The sequence below is a fragment of the Arvicanthis niloticus genome, chromosome 9 (genome assembly GCF_011762505.2).
Source record: "Arvicanthis niloticus isolate mArvNil1 chromosome 9, mArvNil1.pat.X, whole genome shotgun sequence".
In the NCBI taxonomy this organism is placed as follows: Eukaryota; Metazoa; Chordata; class Mammalia; order Rodentia; family Muridae; genus Arvicanthis; species Arvicanthis niloticus.
In genome coordinates, this window is record NC_047666.1 from 27,440,883 (window position 1) to 27,465,052 (window position 24,170).

The window sequence follows — 24,170 nt, forward strand, 5'->3', positions numbered from 1 at the left end:
CACATTTGAGGGTGACTTGAATGACTCTCAGAAGGCAAGACTGGGAAGCAGACAGGTTTCCTGGTTTCAGATTCTGGCCTGGGAAGGAGGAACATGAGGTCCCCTGGAGTGTCTGTCTCAGGCGTGTGTGTTTGGTCTTGCTTTAAGGTGGTGAACCTGTGGACATGGGTTTCTAGGTGAATGGCCTCAGCTCACCACCTAGCCACACCCCCACCTGTGGGGAGGAAACCCCTACGGCGCCTGCGTCACGTCGGGGGCGGGGCGGGATCACCGAGGGGCGGGGCGGCCGTCCCTTAGGCGGACGCTAGTTGTGTGGAAGAGTGGACTAGAGACCCTCTGGCGGTGAGAAGACGCGGTCGCGTGGGGAGGGCCTCATCGAGGGGACGCAGGCGGAGAAGAGGGCGGCGCGCAGGGCACGGGGGCAGGCGGGCGGAGGAAGGCCGCGCTCAGGGGATCGGAGTAGTCGGAGGATTCGGCTCCGCTGAGGGGAAGCGAGCGGGCGGAAGAGAGGACCCGGCTTAGGGGACGCGGTCCGGCCGAGGAGCGCCCAGGTTTTTAGCGGGAGACTCGGCGCCGACCAGGCCCCGCCCCGGAGCAGAGCGTGTCCACGCAGGGCGATGGCGCGGCTCCGCGGGCTCCGCGGGCTCCGAGTGTTGCGGGTGTGAATGCAGAGAGAGCTCACCTCCCTCTGCTGAGTCCACCGAAACCGACCTCGGAGGACCCGAAGGCCTGCTTCTGGACTGTGGGCCTGCAGGGGCCTCGACCGGCTGAGCTAACGGAGCCTCCGTGGAAGATGTGGCTTCGCAGGGAGGATGCTGTGGCCTAGGGAGTAAAACCTTATGGTTTTGTGACTTTTTATAGGCAGTGCTGAAGTATGTGCGGACGAACGTCCTGTCACTTGCCTAGAGATGTTCTCACTAGGGCCTGTGCCTACCGGGATCGGCAGGGCAGGCGTAGGCTCCCGCAGTGGAGGGACCCTGACAAGTACTGCCCCTCCTACAACAAGAGCCCGCAGTCCAGCAGCCCAGTGCTTCTCTCCAGATTGCACTTTGAGAAGGTAAGGAGTGTGGTGTCAGCACCCTAGGATCTTCTGGCCCAGCATCCGCAGTGGGCGTCTGACTCGTGACTCCTGTGATACCTGCCCAGCCTCCGGAATGACCTTGAATGCAGCCTTTACAGATACATGAAGGCCCTAATCACTCAGGGCAAGGAATAAGTCAGTATTCTTCAGGGTCAATTAAGCTGTTTTAATGCATGCCCAAGTTATATGAACCTCATATTTGAATACATTTAAAAAATTCTTTTGAGACAGAATTTTAACTATGAATGTAGCTCCGGCTGCCCTGAAACTCACTATATAGGCCAAGCTGGCTTCAGATTTTTAGCAAACCTGCCTCTGTCTCTAGAATCCTGTACTACGGGTGTATACACTCTGATGAGCTTGAGTCTTTTTTTTTTTTTTTTTAAAGATAAAAGCTTTCAGATATTATTTTTTATCAGTGTCATCTATCCTTATATAAAAACAAACAAAAACCCAACTGTGTTGTTACATACCTTCAATTCCAGCTCTTAGGGCCAGAGGAAGGCAGATCCCTGAGTTGGGAGCCCATCAAGGCTGCAAAGTAAAACTGTGTATCAAAGAACAAACAAACAGAAAACCAAAAAACTGATTGAAGAGCTTGCAACATGGCTCAGTTCGTGAGATCACTTGCTGCATGGTAGGGAGAGAACCAGCTCCTGCAGGTTGTCCTCTGATTCTACTCCCACTCTGTGGCATGCACACAAGAGAGTGGACACATACACACAAATAAGTGTAAAGAAAAAAATCAGTGTGATGGGCCTGGTGATATTACTCAGAGATATAGAACATATTTTATATGCTCATAGCCTTGGGTTTAGTTCTAGTACACATAAAATATTTTTGATTTTTTTTAATTTAAATAATTTTTATGTGTACTAATGTTTTACCTGCATACATGTATGTATGTGCACCAGATATGTGCCTGGTGCCTTTGGAAGTCAGAGCTTCAGATCCCCTGGCACTGAAGTTACCAAAGGCTACCATGTGAGTGCTTTGAATTGAACCCAGGTCCTCTGCAAGCACAGCAAGTATCCTTAACTGTTGAACAAACCATGGTCCCTATTTCAAGGGATGGATATTAGGGAGCAGGAAGGGGAAGGTGGAGTCCTTAGCAGACATAGCCCTCCTTTGGGTCATTTGAGTTTGCCCATGTAGTGTTTGACTGAACATCTGTAATGTGATTTGTTTAGATTGCTAGGGTCTCTTAATTTGGTAAATATTTGATATTTTATTTTTTTTCAAACCTACACATTCTAAAATAAAATTAGGAACAGTTCAGCAGTTCAACTGCCAGCATATATGTATAGATAGCAATATCTGTATTTGAAACCACTGATTTGCAAAGTACTTCCTTTTTTTTTTTTTTTCATCTACCACAGTGCCACCAGCTGTTCTGTTCCAAAGTCAGACCCCGTAAAGGAAGAGATGACTAAAATGAGCAATACTTTCAGTATCTCAGCTTCTCAGCCACTTTGTATGCATTGCCCTCGTCTTTGGGGATGCTTTGTGCAGTGATGAAAACACTCAAAGGTGACCAGTAGAACTATGAGATAGGATTTCTCAACCAAGACATCACTGACATTTAAAAATACTTACATTTATTTTTATGTGCATAGGTGTTTTGCCTGAATGAATGTCTATGAATGTCTATGCACCACATATGCACATGTACAGTGTCCGTAGAGGCTAGAAGAAGACACCATTGAGGCGCCTCCCCAACAACCTTACCTGCCTGTAGCTTCTCAGGGAGGCCTAGGGCTTTATGAGCTGTCTCCAGCCCTTGGTGGAATGCTGAATGTTGATGGGCCCATTCCTGAGTAGGTCTTGTGCACGTATCCAGTGCTGCCCGTGAGTTCTTGAGTACAGCAGCCATGCCATTTCCTGAAGACAGTCTCACAGCACGTCTAGTCACTCCACCATTTTTGTTTTGTTTATCCAGACAGGGTTTCTCTGTGTGTCCCTGACTGTCGCCATGAACTCAGAGATTTACTTGCCTCTCAAGTTGCTGGGATTAAATCTCTATGCCCAGTTCAGTCCTTTGACTTTTATATCCTTTTATTTAACTGTTGACAATTTCATACACGAATCTACTGTATTGTGACCAGTCAGTCTAGCACCTGTTACTTCTCAGCCCCATCTGCTGCTCTCTTCTTCATCCTTCTACTCTCTTCCCCTCTCCAACTGTTACCTTCTTTTTATTCTCTCTTCCACGATGCTCCCTGTGCCTTACAGGGATGATATAGGTGTCCATTTAGAGCTGAACACTTAAAAGCCATTCTTCTCAGTACTTTGAGAAGCTGTGAGTCTCTGCAGTAATCATCACCATCGACATTCAGGAGCTCCTCTGACCAGTGCAGAGACGAGCACTCAGCTCTGGGTATACATGGAAATATTTAGCTTGACACTGTATCCATTTAGCAGAAAAGACAACTAACCTTGGGCCTGTGACCTACTTCAGACAGTAAATCAGATTAACCTGAAATTCACAATACACCTGTATCATCTCCCAGGTATTAGGATTACAAATGTTTTCTACCCACCATTCTTGGTTGACATTCCTCCCCCCTCTTTTCTTTCTTTGTCTGTCTCTGTCTCTCTCTCTGTCTCTCTGTCTCTCTGTCTCTCTCTCTCTCTCTCTCTCTCTCTCTCTGTCTCTCTGTCTCTCTCTCTCTTGGCAGGCTGGCCTTGAACTAACAGAGATCCACCCTCCTCCTAGATGCTAGGATTAAAATAAAAGCATGTACTACCATGCCCAGCTAATTTTTTCCCACTTAATACCTTGTACTGTTTATATATAGTAATTATGGTCTTCCTGTTGTATCTGAGCCTGTTTAATTATATTTTTGTGTCTTGCTCAGCCTTTCTTTTTTTATAATTTATGTGTGTGCTCATGCATCTGTTTGGGTGTGTGCCATTGGGAAGAGTTAGGTGCAGTTGTAGCTGCCAGACATAGGTTCTAAGAACCTAACTCAGGTCCTCTACAAAAGCAGCAAGTGTGCCTAATCACTGTGTCTATATAGTCTTGCCTGGACTTTCTATGTAGCCCAAACTGACCTTAAAGTAGCAGGAATCCTCCTGCCTCAGCCTTTTGAATGCTAGGATTACAAGTGTATACCACCAATCTAGGTGCTAATTTTTTTTTTTTTTTTAATGGCAGGATGCAGATTCATCAGATCGGATAATTATTCCCATGCGATGGGGCTTAGTCCCATCTTGGTTTAAAGAAAGTGATCCTTCCAAGCTGCAGTTCAACACTACCAACTGTCGTAGTGATACCATAATGGAGAAGCAGTCATTCAAGGTAGGTAGCGTGTTTAGGATACCTGAGAAATATATTCCAAAGGATATTCTCAGTTTGTTATTCTTATTTTGTTTTGTTTTCTCAAGACAGGGTTTTTCTGTGTAGCCCTGGCTCTCCTGGAACTTACTCTGTAGATCAGGCTGGACTCAAACTCAGAGATCTGTCTGCCTCTACCTCTCAAATGTTGGGATTACAGGAATGTTCCACCACCACCACCCAGCCAGGATATTCCCAGTTGTTAATGTTGGATCCTGTTTTGTTTATTTCTGTGATCCAGACTAGCAATGCCCAAACTTATTGGTTATAGTGGTTTGAATAAGAATGGCTCCCATAGGCTCATAATACTTGGTCTCCAGTTGGTGAAGCTGTGAGAAGGATTAGGAGATGTGGCATTGTTGGAGGAGGTTTGGGGAGTAGGCTTTCAAAAGCCCATGATACTCCCAGTTTGTTCTCTTGCTCTCTGTGACTGGTGATTATGCCTCAAAATAAATAAGCCCTGCGCTACTACTCTGGCACCCTGCCTGTCTGCCTGCCTGCCTGCTGCCATGCTCCCCACCATGATGGCACCCTGCCTGTCTGCCTGCCTGCTGCCATGCTCCCCACCATGATGGTCATGGACTTACTCTGAAACTGTAAACCTCCAGTAACACTCTTTCTTCAAGTTGCTTAGGCCATGGTGTCTTATCACAGCAATTGAATAGTAACTAAGACAGTTTTTAAAACAAAACAGTTGGCCCAGTGTAGTAGCACACATCTTTAATCCCAGCATTTAGGAGCCAGAGGCCAACAGATCTGTGAGTTCAAAATCAACTTGATCTACAGAGTGAGTTCCAGACCAAGCAAAATATTCAGTGAAACCTTGATCTCAAAATGGGGGTGGAGGTAGCAGACAAAGTTTTCTAGGTAAAGTACCTGCTACCAAGGCTAATGACCCAACATCAACCACCAGAACATACATGGTAGAAGGATAGCACCAACTTCTACTACAAGTTGTCTTGCCCACAGTTGCCATGGTCATATGCTTCTCTGCCAGAAGTAAATAAAGTAACAAAATTTTAATGACAAAAAATATATATATCTCATATAGTGTGGACTAACTGTGCTGCTTAGTAAGGCAGCTTTTACTGGGAATGTTTGCTGTTTTTACCTGGCCAAGGATAGATATCTATGGTAGTTGTGCTGGTTAGTTTTCTATCACAAGCTGGGGTCAGCAGGAAGGAAGAAACCTCAATTGAAAAACTCCCCATCAGATTAGCCTGTGAGTTTGTCTGTGGGGCATTTTATTGATCAATGATTGGAAAGAAAGCCTAGCTCGATGTTGGTGGGTAGCACCCATAGGCGTGGTCCTGGGTTATATGGAAACAAAACAAAACTGAGCAAGCCTTTTAACGCAGACAGTAAACGGCATTCTTCTATGGCCTGTTTCCATTCTTGTTGCTGCTGCTGTTGAGGCAGGGTCTGTAACATGACTTTCTGTGCCTGCCAGCTCCCAAATAATGACACAGAACCTTTTTATATTATTTATGAAAGCTTTAGGCCTTAGCTTATTCTTGTTTCCAACTATTATAATCTAATTAACCTGTTTAATCTATGTTCTGCCCCATTGCTTGATAGCTCTCCTCAGTTTCATACTGAGTCTTGCTTGCAAATCTGTCTCTGACTGACCGATCTACCCTCAGACTTTCCCAGAGTTCCTGTCTCTCCCGGAAGTCCTGCCTATTCTCTTCTGCCTTGCTATAGGCTGTTGAGCTGTTTATTAAATCAATCAGAAAGTGATAGAGAAGATATTTACAAAACACTAACAGGCAACCTTTATACAGTGCACAAGAAGATGACCCCAACAAGGGTCTCAAGGTTGGTTGTTCTGGAACTTTGTAAAACAGACTCCAAGAGTCTCAAACTCACAGAGCTCTGCCTGCCTCTGCCTCCCAGGGGCCGGAATTAAAGTCTACCACACTGGTCTCATCTACTTCAGTTCTTGCCTTGAATTCCTGCTCTGACTTCCCTTCATGATAAGTTATAAATAGAGATAAAACTATTTCTCCCCAAGTTGCTTTTGGTCTTGGTATTTTGTTACAGCAATAGAAAGCAAACTAAGACAAATAGCTTCTTCATGCATGGTTAATACCATGGCTGGTATGGCTGGAACAACTTGAAGCCTTTCTACATTACTAGCATGAGTTAACCAAACTTCTGATGTAGCACCTCATTTACTGCAGTGCTCATGATTCAAAAAGGCAGAACAGAAACTACATGAGTTTTGTGACCTGGTCTTGTCAGTCATACAGCATTGCTTGTGCTGTGTTCTATTTGTCATTTAGAGCCAGGCTAATTCAGTCTGGAAAAGGATGAGATGATGTGTAAATACTGGAAAGCATGATCCACTTGGAGCAAACTGGAGACAAGCTGTTGGCAAACTTTAACTGGGGAGATGTAATACACATATCTATTTACCCCTGAAAGGGAGCCCAAGACAGATAAAGTCCAACTTGGTGAACCAGTGAGTTTTTATTGGGTTTACTAAGAGGAGTATGGGTATGGGTTGACTTAGAGGAGCAGGGATGACTTAAAAAGGAACTTCATCACTGAAATCCACTCCAGCACTCAGAAGCTGCCATCTGGATCTCTGCAAATGGACTGGTCAGTCTCCTTTCCTAGGAGAACAGTTGTTTACTCCTATAAAGCTGGGGAGGGGCCTTCTAGAACCTCTACTTCTCAGGCGTGTTTTGTTTTGATTACCTCCTGAGTTTCCCTTTCTGTCCTGGAGAAAACTGCTGTATAAACCTAGCTGCCACCAGTGGAAAAGTGCTTTTTTGCCTCTATGTATGTTATTTAGTTTTCCACATCTGTTTAGTTGAGCAGTGACTTTATATATAAGAAAAGTGATGTGGTGGTCTATTAGATGGCTCAGTAGGTAAAGGCTCTTGCACCAAACATGAAGATCAGAGTTTGATCCCTGGGGCCCACATGGTAGAAGGAGGAAACTGTCTCCCACAAATTGTCCTTTTACTACAAACATGTACTGTCACACAAAGAAATAATTTTTTAAAAAAGGGTGAATGTCTAAGCTAGGCAGTGGTGACAAATGCCTTTAATCCCAGCACTTGGGAGGCAGAAACAGATGCATCTCTGAGTTTGAAGCCAGCCTGATCTACAAAGTGAGTTCCAGGACAGCCAGGGCTACACAAAGGAACCCTGTCTTCAAAATGTCTAAAGCCAAATATAGTGGAGCCTGTCTAATCTCAGCATTGGGGAGGCAGAGACAGGCCGATCTCTGTGAGTTCAAGGCCAACCTGGCCTATATAGTGTGCTTCAGCCAGAGATACATAGTGAGACTCTGTCTTTTGTTTTGTTTTAAAAATTATCTTAAGAGAAAAAAAATAACTCCTCTGGGTATGTAGCTCAATGGTAAAATACTTTCCTGAGATCAGTTCTCATCCAGAACTTTAAAAAAGATAAAGATTAACTCCTCCAGGACCACATATGAGTCTGAGTGTTTTGGTGTATGTGTCTCTGTGTGTGTATTTGATGTGGTTCTGAAGGTGGAACATACCGCCTTGTACTTGCTAGGCAAGCCCTCTGCCACCACAGTACAGTGCTGAACATGAGAATCACTGACAATATCCTGTTTATTCTCTCTCAGGTTCCTCTGGGGAAAGGACGGCGGTGTGTTGTTTTAGCAGATGGATTCTACGAGTGGCAGCGGTGTCAGGGAACAAACCAAAGGCAACCATACTTCATCTATTTTCCTCAAATCAAGACAGAGCAGGTATGAGCAGTTATGTAAACAGTATGTTTGGAAAAGACAGAGAAACAAATCAAGGTCATATAACACTGTTTCTGTAAACATTATAGGACACGTAGAATATTGATTCTACTCACTGATGTATAATCTAGGCTATGTTAAGCACACTCTCTGCTGTTAATGCAACAAAATTGTTTCATGTCACATTTCTCAGAACTAACTCATTATTAATACAGATCTACAGTTTATTTTTGAGATTATAATATGATTGCCACATCGTCTCTCCCTTTCTTCCCTCTAAACTCTCCCATTTACCTCTTCATGTCCTGTGGCCACCTTTTTTGTTGTTATTGCATGTAAATATGTATACTTACATTTCTAAGTATAACCTGCTCAATCTGTATACTTTTGCTTATATGTATGTTTTCAGTGCTGACCACTGGCACTGGACACAAGCTGGTGTGCTCTTCCCTGGGAATGGTATTTCTCCCACTCCCAGTAGTCCTCAGTTGATGTAGTGTTTTTGTAGGGTTGAGGCCTTGTGGGCCTTTCCCCGTCTACATTGGCATGTCCACTGGTGTCCCTGTTCAGATCACATTTGGGCAGTCATGTTAGTAAGACTTTATAGATTGAGCTTCTGACATTATTAGGAAATACAGTCTCAGTAAACTCCCTGATCCTCTGGCTCTTATAGTCTTCCCACTATCTCTTTTTGCAGTGTTCTCTGAGCCTCAGGTGTAGGAGTGTTTTATAGATGTAGTCATTGAGAGGGACTCCACAACTCTTCATTTTAATTGGTTGTGGCTTTCTGTAATTGTCTCTGTTGCAAAAAGAAGTTTCTTTGATGAGGAGTGAAGACTACACTTGTCTGCTATGAAGACAAATGCTTAGATTGTTGTCAAGGATTATGCTGGTTTAGTAAAGTAATGAATGTACTTGTAGATTCTCCTCCTGTATCCATGACTTCACTAGCACTGAGTAGCTGGCTTTAATAGTTAGTAGGCATTCCAGTAGCAGGCATGGTTTCCCTCTTGTTGAGTGGGATTTAATTAGTGAGCTATTGGTAATCAACATGGGATATGAACCACTATCGCACCCTTTGGGTTATCATGCCGTGCTAGTCATTGATATGGTTCATAAGCATCATAACTAGGCAGACTATTGGTTGCCTCCCTCCTTTGGAAGCTTGCATAGTATTTTTGGCCCCATAAAAGCTAGCCCTAAGGGAATGGCCGTTTGAGTCTGTTCCAATTTAGGGATCTTTGGGCCTTGTTTCTGCAATGCATGGTGTCTTCAGCAATAGGGATTTGCCTTTTACCTTTGTCTCATTCTGTGACTCTGCCTGGACTAGAATTGAGTATGAAGTTCCTCAAACTCATGGAGATCTACTCACATCTACCTCCTAAGTGCTGGGATTAATGTATGTACCAGCTAGACATGGTAGTGAATACCTTTAATCCCAGCACTTGGGAGGCAGAGGAGGGCAGATCTCTGAACTAGAGGCCAGTCTGGCTTACAGAGCAAGTCCCAAGACAGCTGAAGCTATACAAAGAAACACTGTCTTGGAAAAAAAAAAAAAAAAAAAAAAACATAAACAAAAATAAAAACCAGAGCTGGAGAGATGGCTCAGTGGTTAAGAGCACTGACTGTTCTTGCAGAGATCATGAGTTCAATTCCCAGCCACATGGTGGCTCACAGTCATCTGTACTGGGGATCTGATGCCCTCTTCTTTTGTGTCTAAAGACAGTGAAAGTGTACTCACATGAAATAAATAACAAAGAAGTCATGTATCATCACGACAGGTCAATTGTTTTGTTTTAAACCTAAGTTTCCACCTTTTGTGGAATGCTTTCACTTTCTTTCTTTCAGTTTACTCTCTGCCACCAGCCTTACTAGTTTTCTTTTTTCTTTGGGTTTTTAATTGAAGCCTCTTCATTTATCTAGTCACTCTTGATAAACTTGGGTTTTTCTTTGTGGATGTATAATACTGCATTCTTCGATATGTTTACATGTACTTGGGGTTCTTGAGTGGTAGCAAAAGTCTCAAGCTATAAAAGGTAGAGCCATTTTCAACTCTTCGTGGTATGCAGTTAGTTCATTAGCCACATGTCATTTCTCTTCCAAGGAAAATGAAGAAAGCTTTTCTATATCAAATATGCCTCTACAGCTGGAGATCTGAGATAACATTTGGCAGTTCCCCCTTTTACAGACAAGTCAGCTCCTCCAAAAGCTACTTCCTGCTCTTTTCCTTTTTGGGGGGTAGGAGGGGTGGTCTCTGTGGAGCCCTGGCTGTCCTGGAATTTGCTCTGTAGACCAAGTTGACCTTGAACTCAGAGATCCCTTGCCTCTGCCTCCCAAACGCTGGGATTAAAGGAGTGCTTCACCACTGCCCAGCAACTTCCTGCTCTCTTATGGGGCCATTAATGCCAAGTTTGTTCCTGGCACCTAGGTACACATGACCATGTATGCTTACGCAGGCAGAGGCCAGAGTTCAGTGTTGCATGTCTTCCTCAGTTGTCCTTCACCATAGTTTTTTGAGACAGGGTTTCTTGTTGAACTGGAAGCTCACTGGTTTGCCATGGCTGGTTGTCTAGCAAGCTCCCAAGTGGTAATAGGCACATGCCACCATGTCCAACTTAAAAAAAAAAAAAAAAAAAGATTTATTTATGTATGTGAATACACTGTTGCTTCCTTCAGACCTACTAGAAGAGGGCATTGCATCCCATTACAGATGGTTGTGAACCACCATGTGCTTGCTGGGAATTGAGAGAGCGCAGAGGGCCCCACGCCCTCTGCAGGCAGACGCCTTATGCAATGCACCACCACCAGTTCTCTGTGTTTTCTGGTTTTTTGAGACAGGATTTCTCTACTATGTAACCCTGGCTGTCCTGGAAATCCTATATAGACTAGGCTGGCCTCAAACTCACAGAGATCTGCATACCTTGTCTCCTCAGAGCTGGGATTAAAGACATATGCCACTAAATCCAGCTTGAAATCTGGTTTTATATTTCTGAAAAAGCATTTATTTCTGTACTATAGATGTGCTGGGTTGTTTGATATTGTCCCATAGTTCTTGAGTGGTCTCTTCTGAATTTTTTTCTTTTCTCTGTGTTTTAGTTTGGGTGATGTTCATTGTTTAAAGAGGCCTGTAATGTTTTTAACTGAAATGTAATCGTGCCTTCAGGCTGCTTCTCACGATTTCTCTTGGCAGTAGAATAGTAGAATCTCTTGTTTTCTTTTTTTTTCTTTTTTGTTGTGTGTGGGGAGGGGGAGAGGTTTTTTTTTTTTTTTTTTTTTTTTTTTTTTTTTTTTTTTTTTTTTTTTACAATTTTGGTTGTTTTTAGACATAATATGCAGGGAAGAGACCAAAATAATAATTTCTGGGAATTCTTCTCTTATGCCTTTAAATATGAGATCAAGTCACTCTCGTAGGTATGGTTGCCTCTGGTTTGTTCCCTGACACCACTGCCACTCATAGACTTTGCTGTTTTCAGGGGTTTTTTTGGTTTTTGGTTTTTTCCCATTCAACACAAGCTTGCCCCCCCCCCCCCCCCCCTGTAGTGTCTCCTTGTGTTTTCGGTGATCAGGGACATATTGGACAGTTTTCCTAATAGCCAGGCTCTCTTTAAACCCTTCCTGAGCTAGATTTTTAGCGAGCTTGAAAGTCAAGTGAAGGCATTAAATTCTGGAAGTATTAAGAAACCAGCATTTGCTTCTTCAGTGGACACTTGCCATGAAGCCTCTCGGTGCGGATGATAATGGGTCAGATAGGATCAATATAGAACAGGCCTAATTGTTTTAAAACAGCTGACCTGCTGCCAGGTCTGAAGCATCACTGGGCAAATCTAATCAGCCTGCTGTTTCCAGTCAGGTGGGAATGATGCTTCAGACAGTCCTGACAACAAGGAAAAGGTCTGGGACAACTGGAGGCTGCTGACAATGGCAGGGATCTTTGACTGCTGGGAACCCCCCGGGGGAGAGCGCCTGTATTCCTACAGCATCATCACTGTGGATTCCTGCAGAGGTTTGAGTGACATCCACAACAGGCAAGTCACTGCTTTTTCCTGGGGAGAGTTTGCTCTGATTTTAGAGATTAGTAAACTAACTTATGCAAATTATAACCAGTTTCCCCAAAACATAAAGTAAATTCTCCAATAGGCTACCAACATGCTTGCAAAATTATACAGTGAAATCCTTATAAATAATTTTGGTTTCTGAGATTTTAAAAATATTTTTAGGGACTGGTGGTGCAGCTCATGGGTGAATGTGTCCTTAGCATGACCATGGACTTACTAGGCCAGTGATGTATCACTGAGATTTACCCCAACGCCATTGGCTCAGTGGATAAGAGCTCTTGCTGCTCTTGCAAAGGACCAGGTTTGATTTCTAGGGAGCTCACAACTGTGTATACTTGTATTTCTTAGCAATCCACTTCCTTTGGCCTTTATAGACACCTGCAGCCATGTGGACATTCCCACATGCAGACACACACGTATACATAACTACAAATAAGAAAAATAAATCTTAAAAAAATAAAGTACATTAATTTGTTGAAGTCAAAGCTTTTGCCATTTAATATAAATGTGTATATATTTGTCTCCCAAAATCAGCTATGCTAAACTGTTGTGTGAAATATTAAATGGTAATGTATGCTACCGCCGGCAAGGCACCAGCAGACAGGCTGGCCCATACTCAGCCTGGCATACAGGCCAACCTGTTCTCAGAGCTCTGAAATCTCTCCATCTGGTTTGCTGAGTTCCCATGGCTGGCTATTGCCATGCACGCCCATGCTTCCAAATTTCCATGGCTGGCTGGGGTGCCTTGCTACCGTATTTTTCTTTGGAACCAAGTTGAATCGCTGTGTGAAGGAAAACATCATATAATCTTAGTTTAGAATCAACAGGTAACAATGGTTGGGTGCAGAAACTACTATCTTAATTTTGTAAGTTATTTTAAGTTATAAATATTCTTGTAGTGGATCCCCGTGGATCCACCACCTAAATTGGGGGTCTCTGGCTACCGCCTGACTAGCTCAATTGATAGAACATGGGACTCTTAATCTCAGGGTTGTGGATTCAAGCCCCATATTGGGCACCACCTGTTGCATGAAATATAAAAACAAGGGGCTACGTTCTAGTATGGCGATTTCCCCGCCCTCAGTGTCTCCATGGTCCCTAACTCACTGTTCTCTTGCAGCAGATCCTGCTCACATTTCCAGCCATCCACCCCCGGTGGTTAGCTGTTACAAATCCCCATAACCCGGTAAAATCAAAACCCTAGAGGCTTGTAATTTATCAGTCAGATTTATATCAGTAAATTCTCAACCCACAAAACACCCACACAATAAACTCAGAGCCAATTGATAATGATATAAACTGCCCACCTAGATGAGACAAATTGTCCTGTAATTATCCATCCCTTATATCATAGCTCCTGTGGCTATTTAAAGCCACACAAAATCTGGTTCATCTTTCTCTCCCTTCTTTCTGTGTCTCCCTATCTCTCCATCTCTAAACCGCTCAGCCCACCTTCTTTATCCACTGCCCAATCACAGCCTCTAGCCTTATCTTGTATCTGCCCTCACCTACATATAGACAACAGTCCACACTAAACAACCAGTAAAATCTGAGTCTGGGATATAAAACTGAAAACTAAGGTCCTAGTTTATTTCCTATTGCTATGATAAACACCATGACCAAGTGAAACTCTAGGCAGAGAGGGTCTATTTAATACTCATCCTAATCTGAGTCCACCATGACGGTAAGTCAGGGCAGGAACTCAAGCAGAGGCCATGGAGGCATGCTGCTTACTGGTGTGCTCAGATACTTTTCATATATAACCCATGACCACCTGCTTGGGGGTAGTTCTACCCACAGAGGGCTAGGCCTTCCCCATCACCAGTCATCAAGAAAATGCCCCATAGCTATGCCTACAGTCCAGTCTGATACAGGCATTTTCTCAGTTTGCCTTTCATCTTCCCCAATGGCTCTAGCTTGTGTAACTGAACAAAAAACTAACCAGCACAAGAAAAATAAGGGTGAGAAGACAGCACTGTCTGCCAGTTGTGGTAGCCCAGGCCTATAATATAACCTAGCACTGGAAGGCAAAGGCAGGAAACTTTACACAAGTTTAGTCCTGCATAGGAAGACACTGTCTCAAATAAGACAACTATCAGTGAAACATTAAAAAATAATAGTATCTAGTCTTGGGGGGAAATTGGACATTTTATCAAAAGAATAGTCACCTTCATTTACCTTTTGTGTCACTGCTAGAATTCCTTGAGTGTTATAATCACCTGCCTTTGTGGCTTTTTCTTACTGCAAAAAGCTTTGAGAAATGCAGCTGTATTTGAAACTACCAAACCAATCAATACTTGCAGCAATAAGAGCTGATTTTGTAGTATTGAAGCTTGTTCTTTTAAATCAGTAAATTGTGCTTTCTCTTTGAAAAAAGTCACAGCATTTGTGATATTGCTCAGATATCGATCTTTATTTTTGCAGCATTGTCATCAGTGAGGTTTACTTCATATCTATTGTCTTGGAGATCATCATGTTCTCATTTTTATTTCTAAATGCTTAACATTTCTAGTTTCTCATATTTAAAACAATTTCATTTGTATAAACAATCTAACATGTTTGAGCCAGGAAACCTAGACATGTTTGCGATGTTAGATGAGTTTTTTCTTTATATCTTTTTAAAAACATATTTAAATTTGTTTATGTGCGTCAGCGTTTTGCTTTCATGTATGCCTGTTTGAGGGTGTCAGATCCCCCTGGAACTGGAGTTACAGACAGTTGTGAGCTTCCATGTGAGTACTTGGAATTGAACGCAAGTCTTTTGGAAAAGCAGCCAGTGCTCATACTACTGAGCCATCTCTTGTGTCCCTGAGTATTTTCAAATTGTATAAAAATTAACAAATGCAAAAAAGTAACAGAATACACCTTGAATATGTCTCAGCCAAGATAGCTATGGGTGTCCGAGGTGGGATATATGCATGTTTTGTATATTTCTGCAAGCTCAGTTACACTGTGGTCAGTTTTCTATGTTTACCCTGTTTTTCTTAGTTTTGGTTTTTTTTTTAATTTTAATATGTATATGATTTTTAACACATTTTTATTAATCATATAGAAACCACTACAGTCAACAAATTTTTGTCAATAAGAAATAAATTTGTGTATTTCTATAGCATAAAACCAAGCTTTAAAGTTTGACACACTCTTAGCATTTTTTGCATCTTGAATATGGTAGTATTTTCCCTGCTAATGGTTTTCAAGACACTTAGAAGTTGGTAAGAAATCAGGTGAATGGGTGGATAAGGCAAAACTCCTCAGCCTATTTGTTTAGGCCCTGGTTACAATCAAAGCTACCAGCAGTGTCGTTCCACTGGTGCTACCATCTTCATGAGTGACCCAAGGGATATGAGCACTTGGCTTCAGCATATTTTTACCATTCCAAACAGAAATTACCACAAATGTTACCATATCAAGTTCATGCCAGTTTCCATAGACAGTGTTTTTGTATTTATAGATACTGTTGTTTTGGGTTCATGCATGTCTATGTACAGTGTGCATGCCTGTTGCCTACGAAGGCAGAAGAGAGCCTTGGATTCCCTGGATCTGGAATTAAGGACAGTTGAATGCCACAATTTTGGTGTTAGGGATCGAACCCAAGTCCTCTGCAGGAGCAGCCAGTGCTCTACTGTTGAGCATGTCTCCAGCCTGTCAGAGCCAACTTTCTTAACATGGGTGATGACTTCCTAAACAGTTTCCTCATATCTCTTCTGGCTATAGGGTAGCACAGTGGAATTCATTTTATTAGTACTTAGAATTCGGTTTTATACCTTGTGTTTAAGCCAGAGGGCATGCTCATGGTTCTGCTATCTGCATTCTTAGAGATGGCATCTTCAAACTGAGCAACACCCACAGCAGCCATCAGGACAGCCTGGTCAGCCTCAGATATATTCTGTGTTCTGGGGCACTGATAATAGACACATGATAATTAACTGATCTCTCACAGGGTCACACAGGGTGATACAGTAATGGTGCTGCTCTTGGTTTCCAGTTTGACCAAAACCCATAATCTTAATGTGGAAAGAAGGACTCTTTCCCATCTCAGCAACTGCCTTCTTGAATTTTTCAATGATTCTTTTGTCTTTCTCACTACATTTATAGATCAAATGGCCAGTAGGGTTGACCTTGCCTTGATACCTGTTCAGTAACAATGATAAAGATCATTTCCTTGCCGATTTTGTCTTCAGTTCAGTGGTTGTTTCCATAACACAGTTTCAGAGGGTTAGAGTTCATGATAGTGAAACAAAGACAGTGGCAGGAACACTTAAGAGGTCATATTTTAACCTGAAAGTAGGGGGCAGAGAAAGTAGGTATGAATGTTTTGCCTGCATGTGTGTCTGTGTAGTACATGCATGCCTTTTGCCTGCTGAAGTCAAAGGAAGTTGTCAGATCCCCTGGGACTGGATATGTGGGTATTGGGAATCAGACCTGGGTCCTCAACAAGGTCACTAACCAATGAACTAACTCTCCAGTTCCCAACCTGTATTTCTTTCTTTTTATGGGGGTGGGATGGGGCTGAGGTTGAAATAGTCTCTCTTATAGTCCTGGCTGTCTTATAGCTCACCATGTAGACCAGACTGGCCTCAAGCTCACAGAGGTCCTGCCTCTGCCTTCCAAGTGTGCATTACCACGCCTCTTTTCACCCACTATCTCTTGCAGATAGGATTTTGCATAATGTAAATCTGCTGATACAGCAGACTCATTGGGAACTAATTTGCAGTTTTAAAACAAGCACTAAGTCAAGCCTGATAGCTCTAGCTATTACTCCTGCTATTTGGAAGGTAAAACAGGAGGATCTTGAGTTCAAGTCTACCTTAGGCAAGCTAACAAAACCTTGCCTTAAGAAGAAAAATGAGCCGGGCAGTGTTGGCTCATGCCTTTAATCCCAGCACTTGGGAGGCAGAGGCAGGTGTATTTCTGAGTTCGAGGCCAGCCTGGTCTACAGAGGGAGTTCCAGGACAGCCAGGACTACACAGAAAAACCCTGTCTCTAAAAACAAAAAAAAAAAAAAAAAAAAAGAAGAAGAAGAAGAAGAAGAAGAGGAAGAGATGTGCTAGGTGTGGTGGCACACACCTTTGATCCCCACACTCTAGAGGCAGAGGAAGGCAGATCTCTTAAGTTTGAGGACAGCCAGGTCTACAGAGCAAGTTCCAGGATGGCCAGAGTAATCCTGTCTTGAAAATTTTTTTAAAAAAGAAAGAAAAATTAAAAGAAAAGTTGGGATGTAGCTCAGTGGGAGACTACTTGTTTAGCAGGCATAAAACCCTAGGTTTAATACCTAGTACTACAAAAATTAATTTAAAAATGAGCTAGTTGTGGTGACCCATGCGAGTAGGATATGCTGAAGAGGCATTGACAGGAGGCAAACACACACACAAATAAATAAATCAGTGGAGGCTGGAAAAATTGCTTAGTGGTCGAGAGAACTGATTGCTTTTACAGAGGACTTAGGTTCAATCTCCAGTACCTACATGATGGCTCACAACTCTGTATGTAACTAGTCCCTGGGAAACCCAACACTGGGTGAGCCTCCTAAGGTACACAGATGTGCAAAGAGATACTTGCAGGAAAACACCCAGACACATGAAATTAACTAAAAATGTATGAGTATATACAATGGAAAGAGTCACTGGCAGAGAAATGGTTGCCTCTGTAACACCTCGCAGTTACTGATTGCTCTGAGCACTGAAGGACAGGCTGCTTCAGCAATGCCAGGATCGCCTGCTTTAGCCTTGTCCTAAGCTATACGCTTCATGTGGGGGATTAGTTCTATTTTTTGCCAAATCTTAAACTGAATTTATATATATCATCTAAAATGCTATTGACTTAAAAATAGACTGTAATTGTATACTGTTTAAGAAAGGTTTAATGTGTGTTATCTCCAACTAAGATATATATAATTCAGCACAAGAGGTATGAACGCATCTAGATTTCAGAACTTTTAAGGGTCTTTTGTTCTCACTCAGTCACTCTTGTTTTTTTTTTTTTTTTTTAAAGGCAGAGTCTTACTCTGCATTCAAACTTTGCTATAACTCACTGTGTAAGTCCAAGTTGGCCTGAAACTCATGGTAATCCTCCTGCTTCATTCTCCTGAGTGCAGGGATTACATATATGTGCTGCTTTGACTTTTTTTTTTTTTTTTTTAAAGAGAAATGTCTCACCTGGTGTGATAACACTCAGGGAGTGAAAGGAGAGGCAAGAGAATCAGGAGTTTGAGGCCAGATTAGGCTACAGCAAGAATTTGTCTAAAAATCAGAATAAAAGATTGGGTCTTGCTGTATTGCCTCAGCTAGCTTGAACTCCTGGGATCAAATAATCCACCCACCTCAGCATCCTGTGTAGCTGTGACTACAGACTCACTTCAGTGCTGGCCAGCTGTTTCTTATTGGAGGTCTCTCACAGATGATGTCTGGAGGTAGTTGTTCACAGACTTTCCCAGGATCTGATTTCTTTTTTAATTCTAGTCCAGGGCACCCAGGAAAATTCATCAACTTTTTAGGGGGTGCACTGGCATACAGTAGATTCAGTCTTACTCTTTACTACCTGTACATGAAATGTAACAAGTTAGTGACTGCTGACTCCAGTGCACTATATCAGTAACTTGTGGCCATGTCCAGGTGTGAAGTAAGAGTGAGGACCAGGAGCTCCTGTGAGGCCTGAATTATCAACTGACTTGGTTTCTTTCCTTTCTCTACCCTTATCTATCTCTCCGTCTGACCCCTGGCCAGAATGCCTGCCATACTAGATGGAGAAGACGCAGTCTCCAGATGGCTTGACTTTGGTGAGGTCGCCACTCAGGAAGCTCTGAAGCTAATCCACCCCATAGATAACATCACCTTCCATCCAGTTTCTCAAGTGGTGAACAATTCCCGAAACAACACTCCTGAGTGTCTGGCTCCTGCTGACTTGCTGGTTAAGAAGGTAGGACGGTGACTTGTCTATTCTGAGACCACTGTTGTTCAGAATATGCCCATGTATCATCAGAACTTTAATGTTCATTTCATGTGATTTGCATTTTAGACAGGGTCTCACTATGTCTCCCTGGCTATCCTGGAATTTCGCTGTGTAAATCAGGCTGCCCTCTGCCACAGCCTCCTTATTGTTGGCATTAAAGGCATGTACCACCATGCCTGGCTTTTTTTTTTTTTTTTCCTAATTTTTTTAAAGATTTATTTTATTTTACTTTACTTATGTGTTTGTGCACATGAGTGCAGTGGTTGAAAAGTCCAGAAAAAGTCATCTGCCCTCCTAGAGCTGGAGTTACAGGCAGTTGTGAGCTGCCTGGAAATAAACCTGGGTCTTCTGCAAGAACAGCAAAGTGCTCGTAACTTGTGAGCGAATTCTAACACCCACATTCAGATTTATTTTTGTTTGTTTTGAGACAGGGTCTCACTGTGTAGCCCTGGCTGGATTTTAAACTACCAAGAGCTCTCATACTCTTCAGAAAATTAAAATAGGCTGGGAGTGATGGCTCAGTTGTTAAGAGTGCTTATTGCTCTTGCAGAAGATCTGGGTTCAGTTCTCAGCATGGCTCACAACTCTCTGTAAATCCATTTCTAAGGATCAAATTCCTTCTGGTACCTCCAAAGGCAGCAGGCATGTATGAGTAGTAGCAGTCGAGTCATACTAAGCCGGGGGAACAATTCAGCCTTACTGTGGTGGCAGCCTCCCATCCCCAGCCATTGAGTCACTGAATTTTTCAGAAGGCACCTCCTTCTCTGCATTTTTGGAATACTCTCCAGCTCCACACTGATTCCTGTCCTCTGATCTTTAAGGGCTTCTCCTACCCTGGGCACTCACAGGCGTCATTTATTTGCACACTTAGTAACACTCTGCTAGCATAGACTGGGGGTGAGGGTGGTACATGCTTCTTCCTTCACGTTGGTGTTCCCTCTGAAGATCAAACCTGGACGCTATAAGGATTTTCTCTCTCCTAGGAGCCCAAGGCAAGTGGCAGCAGTCAAAGGATGATGCAATGGCTGGCTACAAAGTCACCCAAAAAGGAAGACCCTGACTCTCCCAAAAAGGATGCATCGGGTCTACCCCAGTGGTCCAGCCAGTTTCTACAGAAGAGCCCATTGCCTACTAAAAGAGGTACCGCCAGCAGCTTCCTGGATCGATGGCTGAAGCAGGAGAAGGAGGATGAGCCCGTGGCCAAGAGGCCTAACAGCTAGTGACAGACCTCCATAGCAGGCCTCAGCCTGATACAGTATTACTGTTGTCACCAATTGACTGGAATTGTAACCATTTGCTTGGGAAGGTGGTGATCCAATGTCAGCTGACCTTTACAGGCCTAGATGAACATGGCTACTGTGGGCCCTGCTACCCTTCCTGGCTCAGATGGAAAAGTGCTTCCCTGCTGGGAGCTTTTCTGTTCCCGGTGTTCTCAATCTCTGGGCCCTCCTTTAGAGTTAAATTTTTAAAATGTATTTTGTTCTAAATAAATTGTGTTTGATAAACCTTGGCTGGCAAGAGTTCTGGCTCTTACCCAGTTTTTTCCTGGTATTTGTTTTAAAGTATGAGTTTTACCACAAAAGAGTGGGCCACTGGGGCCTTCAGAGTCAGTTTAGTGGCAGCAGCCCCTTGTACAACCTTTCCCTCTTAATACTTCAAAGTGCTTCTGGGTTTAGTTTAAACCAACCTAAGTGAAGTGGCTGCATACTCAGTGATTTGGGGAAGATTTGAAGAGGTGGGGCGGAGGCCTTCAAGACAGAGCGAAGGATCTAGGTGAGAAGACTTCTAAAGCTGAGCGTGCAGCAGGGCAGCAGTAGGGGGTCTGCAACTAAAAATACTGGGGAAGTGGCTCCCACCTACCTCAGCCGAGTCAGAGCCTTTGCTCTGTGGAGCCCCTTGTCTTTCCTTGGCACCAGATCACTTCATAATTAGTTGTTTGGGATACTATCTCCCTTCGCAAGTAAAATCCCTGGGAGCAGGAATTTTTTTTTCCACGTCTTCTCCTGTTAACAAAAAGAAGTACTTGACCAAGTGCCGTTCATTTAATCATGTTAGTCCAATTTTAGTATAATTGCTGTATAAGCGAGCGCAGGTGCAAGGATTTGCTGAGTGCGAGCCTGTGAGCCTCCACTCCAGCACACCATATAAATAAATACAAGGTACAGGTGCTCCTGAGGGCTGTCGCTGCCAAAGGGCTGGTCGTCGCTGCGAGACAAACCCCTTAGTGCAGAGAGAGCAAGGCAGCTGGCGGGCATGGCTCACAGAAGGACCTCTCAGGTATAGACAGGGACGTGAAAACAAGGGCACTGCTCTCACAGAGGCAGCTGCAGCTGAGTGGCATCCCGAGATGCCGACACGACCTCGGGTTTATGCAAATTAGGGGTCGGGGTTTCCACCAATCCTGCGCGGATCCTGTGTTGTGTGAGCGCGCCATCAGCGTCCACCCAGTGCGGGCGGGTCCTTGGGGGCGGAGCCAGGTGCCTGCAGGCCCTCCACCCTGGCCTTCCCAGGCTGCCTTCTCTCCTGCTTTTCACTTGAGCGAGCACGGAGAGGGTGGGTTTACCCTTGCAGTCAGGGTCCAGGCACCCTATGCTTCTGCTGTGGCCTCTGGTGATCTCATTTCTATGAGGTTTTTGTTTTGTTTTAGATTCAGATAACTTACTAGAATATTCACTGAATTACATATTGATATTTACATTGTGTAATGAATTCCTTTGTCTTTATTATATTCCCCCTCCTATTTATGATTAAATTCCCTAGCAGGGCTTTTAACATTTTAACATGAATGCAATGCATGGGTAACTTTTCATTCAAGTAGCACTTTCATATAAATAACATGCTGTCCTGTCCTGGTAGTGCCTACTTGTTAACCCAGCACAAAGGGAGGATGGTGGCCGGGGGTAGGGAGTTCAAAACCAGCCTGCATAAGACCCTAAATTTTTATATCTGAGAACATAGTTTCAGTACTTGTACATTTTATAAATGCTCAGACATTAAGTTTTTATTTAGCCTTTAGTTTTACTGGACATTGCTAATTGCTTGTCAATTTTTCACTTATTTCAGAGAACTGTGATCTGTTTTTCCTGCCTTCTTGACAATGTTTGATCCTGCATGTAGAACTCTGGAGCATCCTTTCTTTAAATGTGTGTGTGTGTGTGTGTGTGTGTGTGTGTGTGTGTGTGTATGTGTATATATAAAATCATGTGCTCAGCACATATGTGGAGGGAGATCAGAGGAAAACCTGAGTCAGCTGATTCCCTTGTCTTTGTGGGTTTCGGGGGTGGAGTCCATCTTGTAAGACTTTTGAAGCATACTCTATCCTCTGAACCATCTCAACAGCTGGGAACATCTGTTTTCCTTTGTGTTTTTTTTTTTTTTCCCAAAAATAAAAGCTTTTACTAATCCAGTTACAGGTCTGTAAACCATGGAGTATTAGCCAAGAGATTCTGCCTATAGAGTATTCTTTTTTCCTCCCCTTCTTTCCTGTGACTTAGTTTCTATTTTAGACCCCAAATCACAGGTGAAGGCCATTTTACTAGTTACCTAGCTTTTTAAAAGATTAGAATTCAAGAAACATCCAAGAGTTTAGTCAGCAATTGCTGTAACTGCCCAGAGCTTCACATCCATTTCTTTCTCAGATTATTCCATTTTACAAAGAGAATCCAGGCCTGTTTGATCTGGCCTGCAAGCTCTATAGCAGACACCAACACAGGGAGGCCAGCTACAATATGCCCTTCCTTCTTTAGTACCACCAACACCAGTACTGAGATCTGGTGGGGAAGGGAAGCAAAGGGTTTCTCTGTTTTTAACTAGACCTCAGACTAAGCAGGGCAGGCTGGTCTGCCAGTTTGAATGTGATATGGGGTTGTGACTGGCATTCTCCAGAGCAGGCGGGCATCAGGAGGATATAATTGTCTGGATTCCCTGCTGTCCTCCCAGATTGTGCCCAACACTCATGCAACAACTAGGGGATGACAATGTGTCCTTAGGGCATTCTTTCCATCTAGCCCTGGGGGAAGCAGACTGCACAGAATGTCTGGGTTGTGATAGATGCTTGCCTCTGTCCTCTCTGCAGTCCATCTTGATTCAGTGCCTCAGGCAAAAGTGCTTTGCGTTAAGGCAAAAAGTAGACTAAAGCAAGAAGCTTGGTTCCTGGTGCATGACTTAGCACAGGTAGATTGAGGAGCAATCTATGGGCTCCTGGCGTGGGAGGAATGCTTCATATTGGGGAATGTGGAGATTTGGCTTATAGCTGGGGAGGTCTGGAGCGCAGGTGCTATGGTGAGAACTGAGCTCTCAGACTTCTGCTAGGCCCGAGAACGATAGGGATGGGCCATTTCAAATTGGGCTGAGATGCTGTGTAGATCATAGAACATCCACAGTATTTGCAGAACAGTACAGTAAGAAAACACCATTTGATCTGTTCTTTCCTACACTCAGAAAGACAAAGATTCTCTTGGGAGTATGTGCTCAGGCCAGAAAACACTCTCGATCACCCAAGCCTGGGAACTAGGGTTGTAATGGCCTTGAATAAACACATTTTAAAAGTAATCCTTACCTCTTATGAACTTCTGTATCACTCTCTCACAGGTCTCTTTATAACATCCCTGTAATTGACCCCTGTAGTCAAGGAATCACAGGCTGCTGATAGCCACAGGCTCAGGTCTTTCAGAAATGTGTTATGCAAAAGTATAAAAGCATCATGCGTATTTCTTCAGGTGTCACTGTTACAAGAATCATCACTGTGTATGTATGAATGACTAAAATTATGCTTTATTGTTTTGTTTGGTTGGTTTTGTTCTTGTCATGCTTTTGAGACATGGTCTCACTTTGTAGCCCTGGATGTCTTGAAACTCCATGTAGACCAAGCTGACTTGGCACACCTCTCAGTGATGGACTTCCCTCTGCCTCTGGAGTGCTGGGATGAACAGTGGAGGCCACCAGCAGCTTGTTTCTCAACAGCTCTTGCACTGGGTTCCTAGATCTTGCCAAAAGGCTCACTTGAGGTTACAGGGCTTG

General features: G+C 43.4%; 1 protein-coding gene and 1 non-coding gene across 3 annotated transcripts; one reads left to right on the plus strand and one right to left on the minus strand.

Moving 5' to 3' along the window:
* Window positions 1-252: 252 nt before the first annotated feature.
* Window positions 253-21,851, plus strand: Hmces (5-hydroxymethylcytosine binding, ES cell specific). Of its 2 annotated transcripts, XM_034512013.2 has the most exons (7): window positions 253-342; window positions 862-1,057; window positions 4,239-4,382; window positions 8,026-8,151; window positions 11,995-12,173; window positions 18,926-19,118; window positions 20,135-21,851. In XM_034512013.2, the coding sequence occupies exons 2-7, from the start codon at window positions 875-877 to the stop codon at window positions 20,369-20,371; spliced, it is 1,062 nt and encodes a 353-aa protein (XP_034367904.1). In that variant the 5' UTR covers window positions 253-342; window positions 862-874; the 3' UTR covers window positions 20,372-21,851. The 2 variants fall into 2 exon arrangements, with proteins under 2 accessions (XP_034367904.1, XP_076796192.1); XM_076940077.1 differs by lacking the exon at window positions 253-342 and having other exon boundaries at window positions 360-1,057.
* A 966-nt stretch (window positions 21,852-22,817) lies between these two features.
* LOC117715931 (small nucleolar RNA SNORA61) lies at window positions 22,818-22,946 on the minus strand. Its single transcript, XR_004607711.1, has one exon. It is a non-coding gene; the product is annotated as a small nucleolar RNA SNORA61 (small nucleolar RNA).
* Between the last annotated feature and the right edge of the window lie 1,224 nt (window positions 22,947-24,170).

What these genes read in the sequence shown, in the direction of transcription:
- Hmces (XM_034512013.2), top strand. Translation starts at nt 875, where the DNA reads ATGTGCGGACGAACGTCCTGTCACTTGCCTAGAGATGTTCTCACTAGG. An exon ending in CTCAAATCAAGACAGAGCAG is followed by an intron (nt 8,152 to 11,994) that starts GTATGAGCAGTT and finishes TGCTGTTTCCAG; the next exon opens with TCAGGTGGGAATGATGCTTC. An exon ending in CTGACTTGCTGGTTAAGAAG is followed by an intron (nt 19,119 to 20,134) that starts GTAGGACGGTGA and finishes TCTCTCTCCTAG; the next exon opens with GAGCCCAAGGCAAGTGGCAG.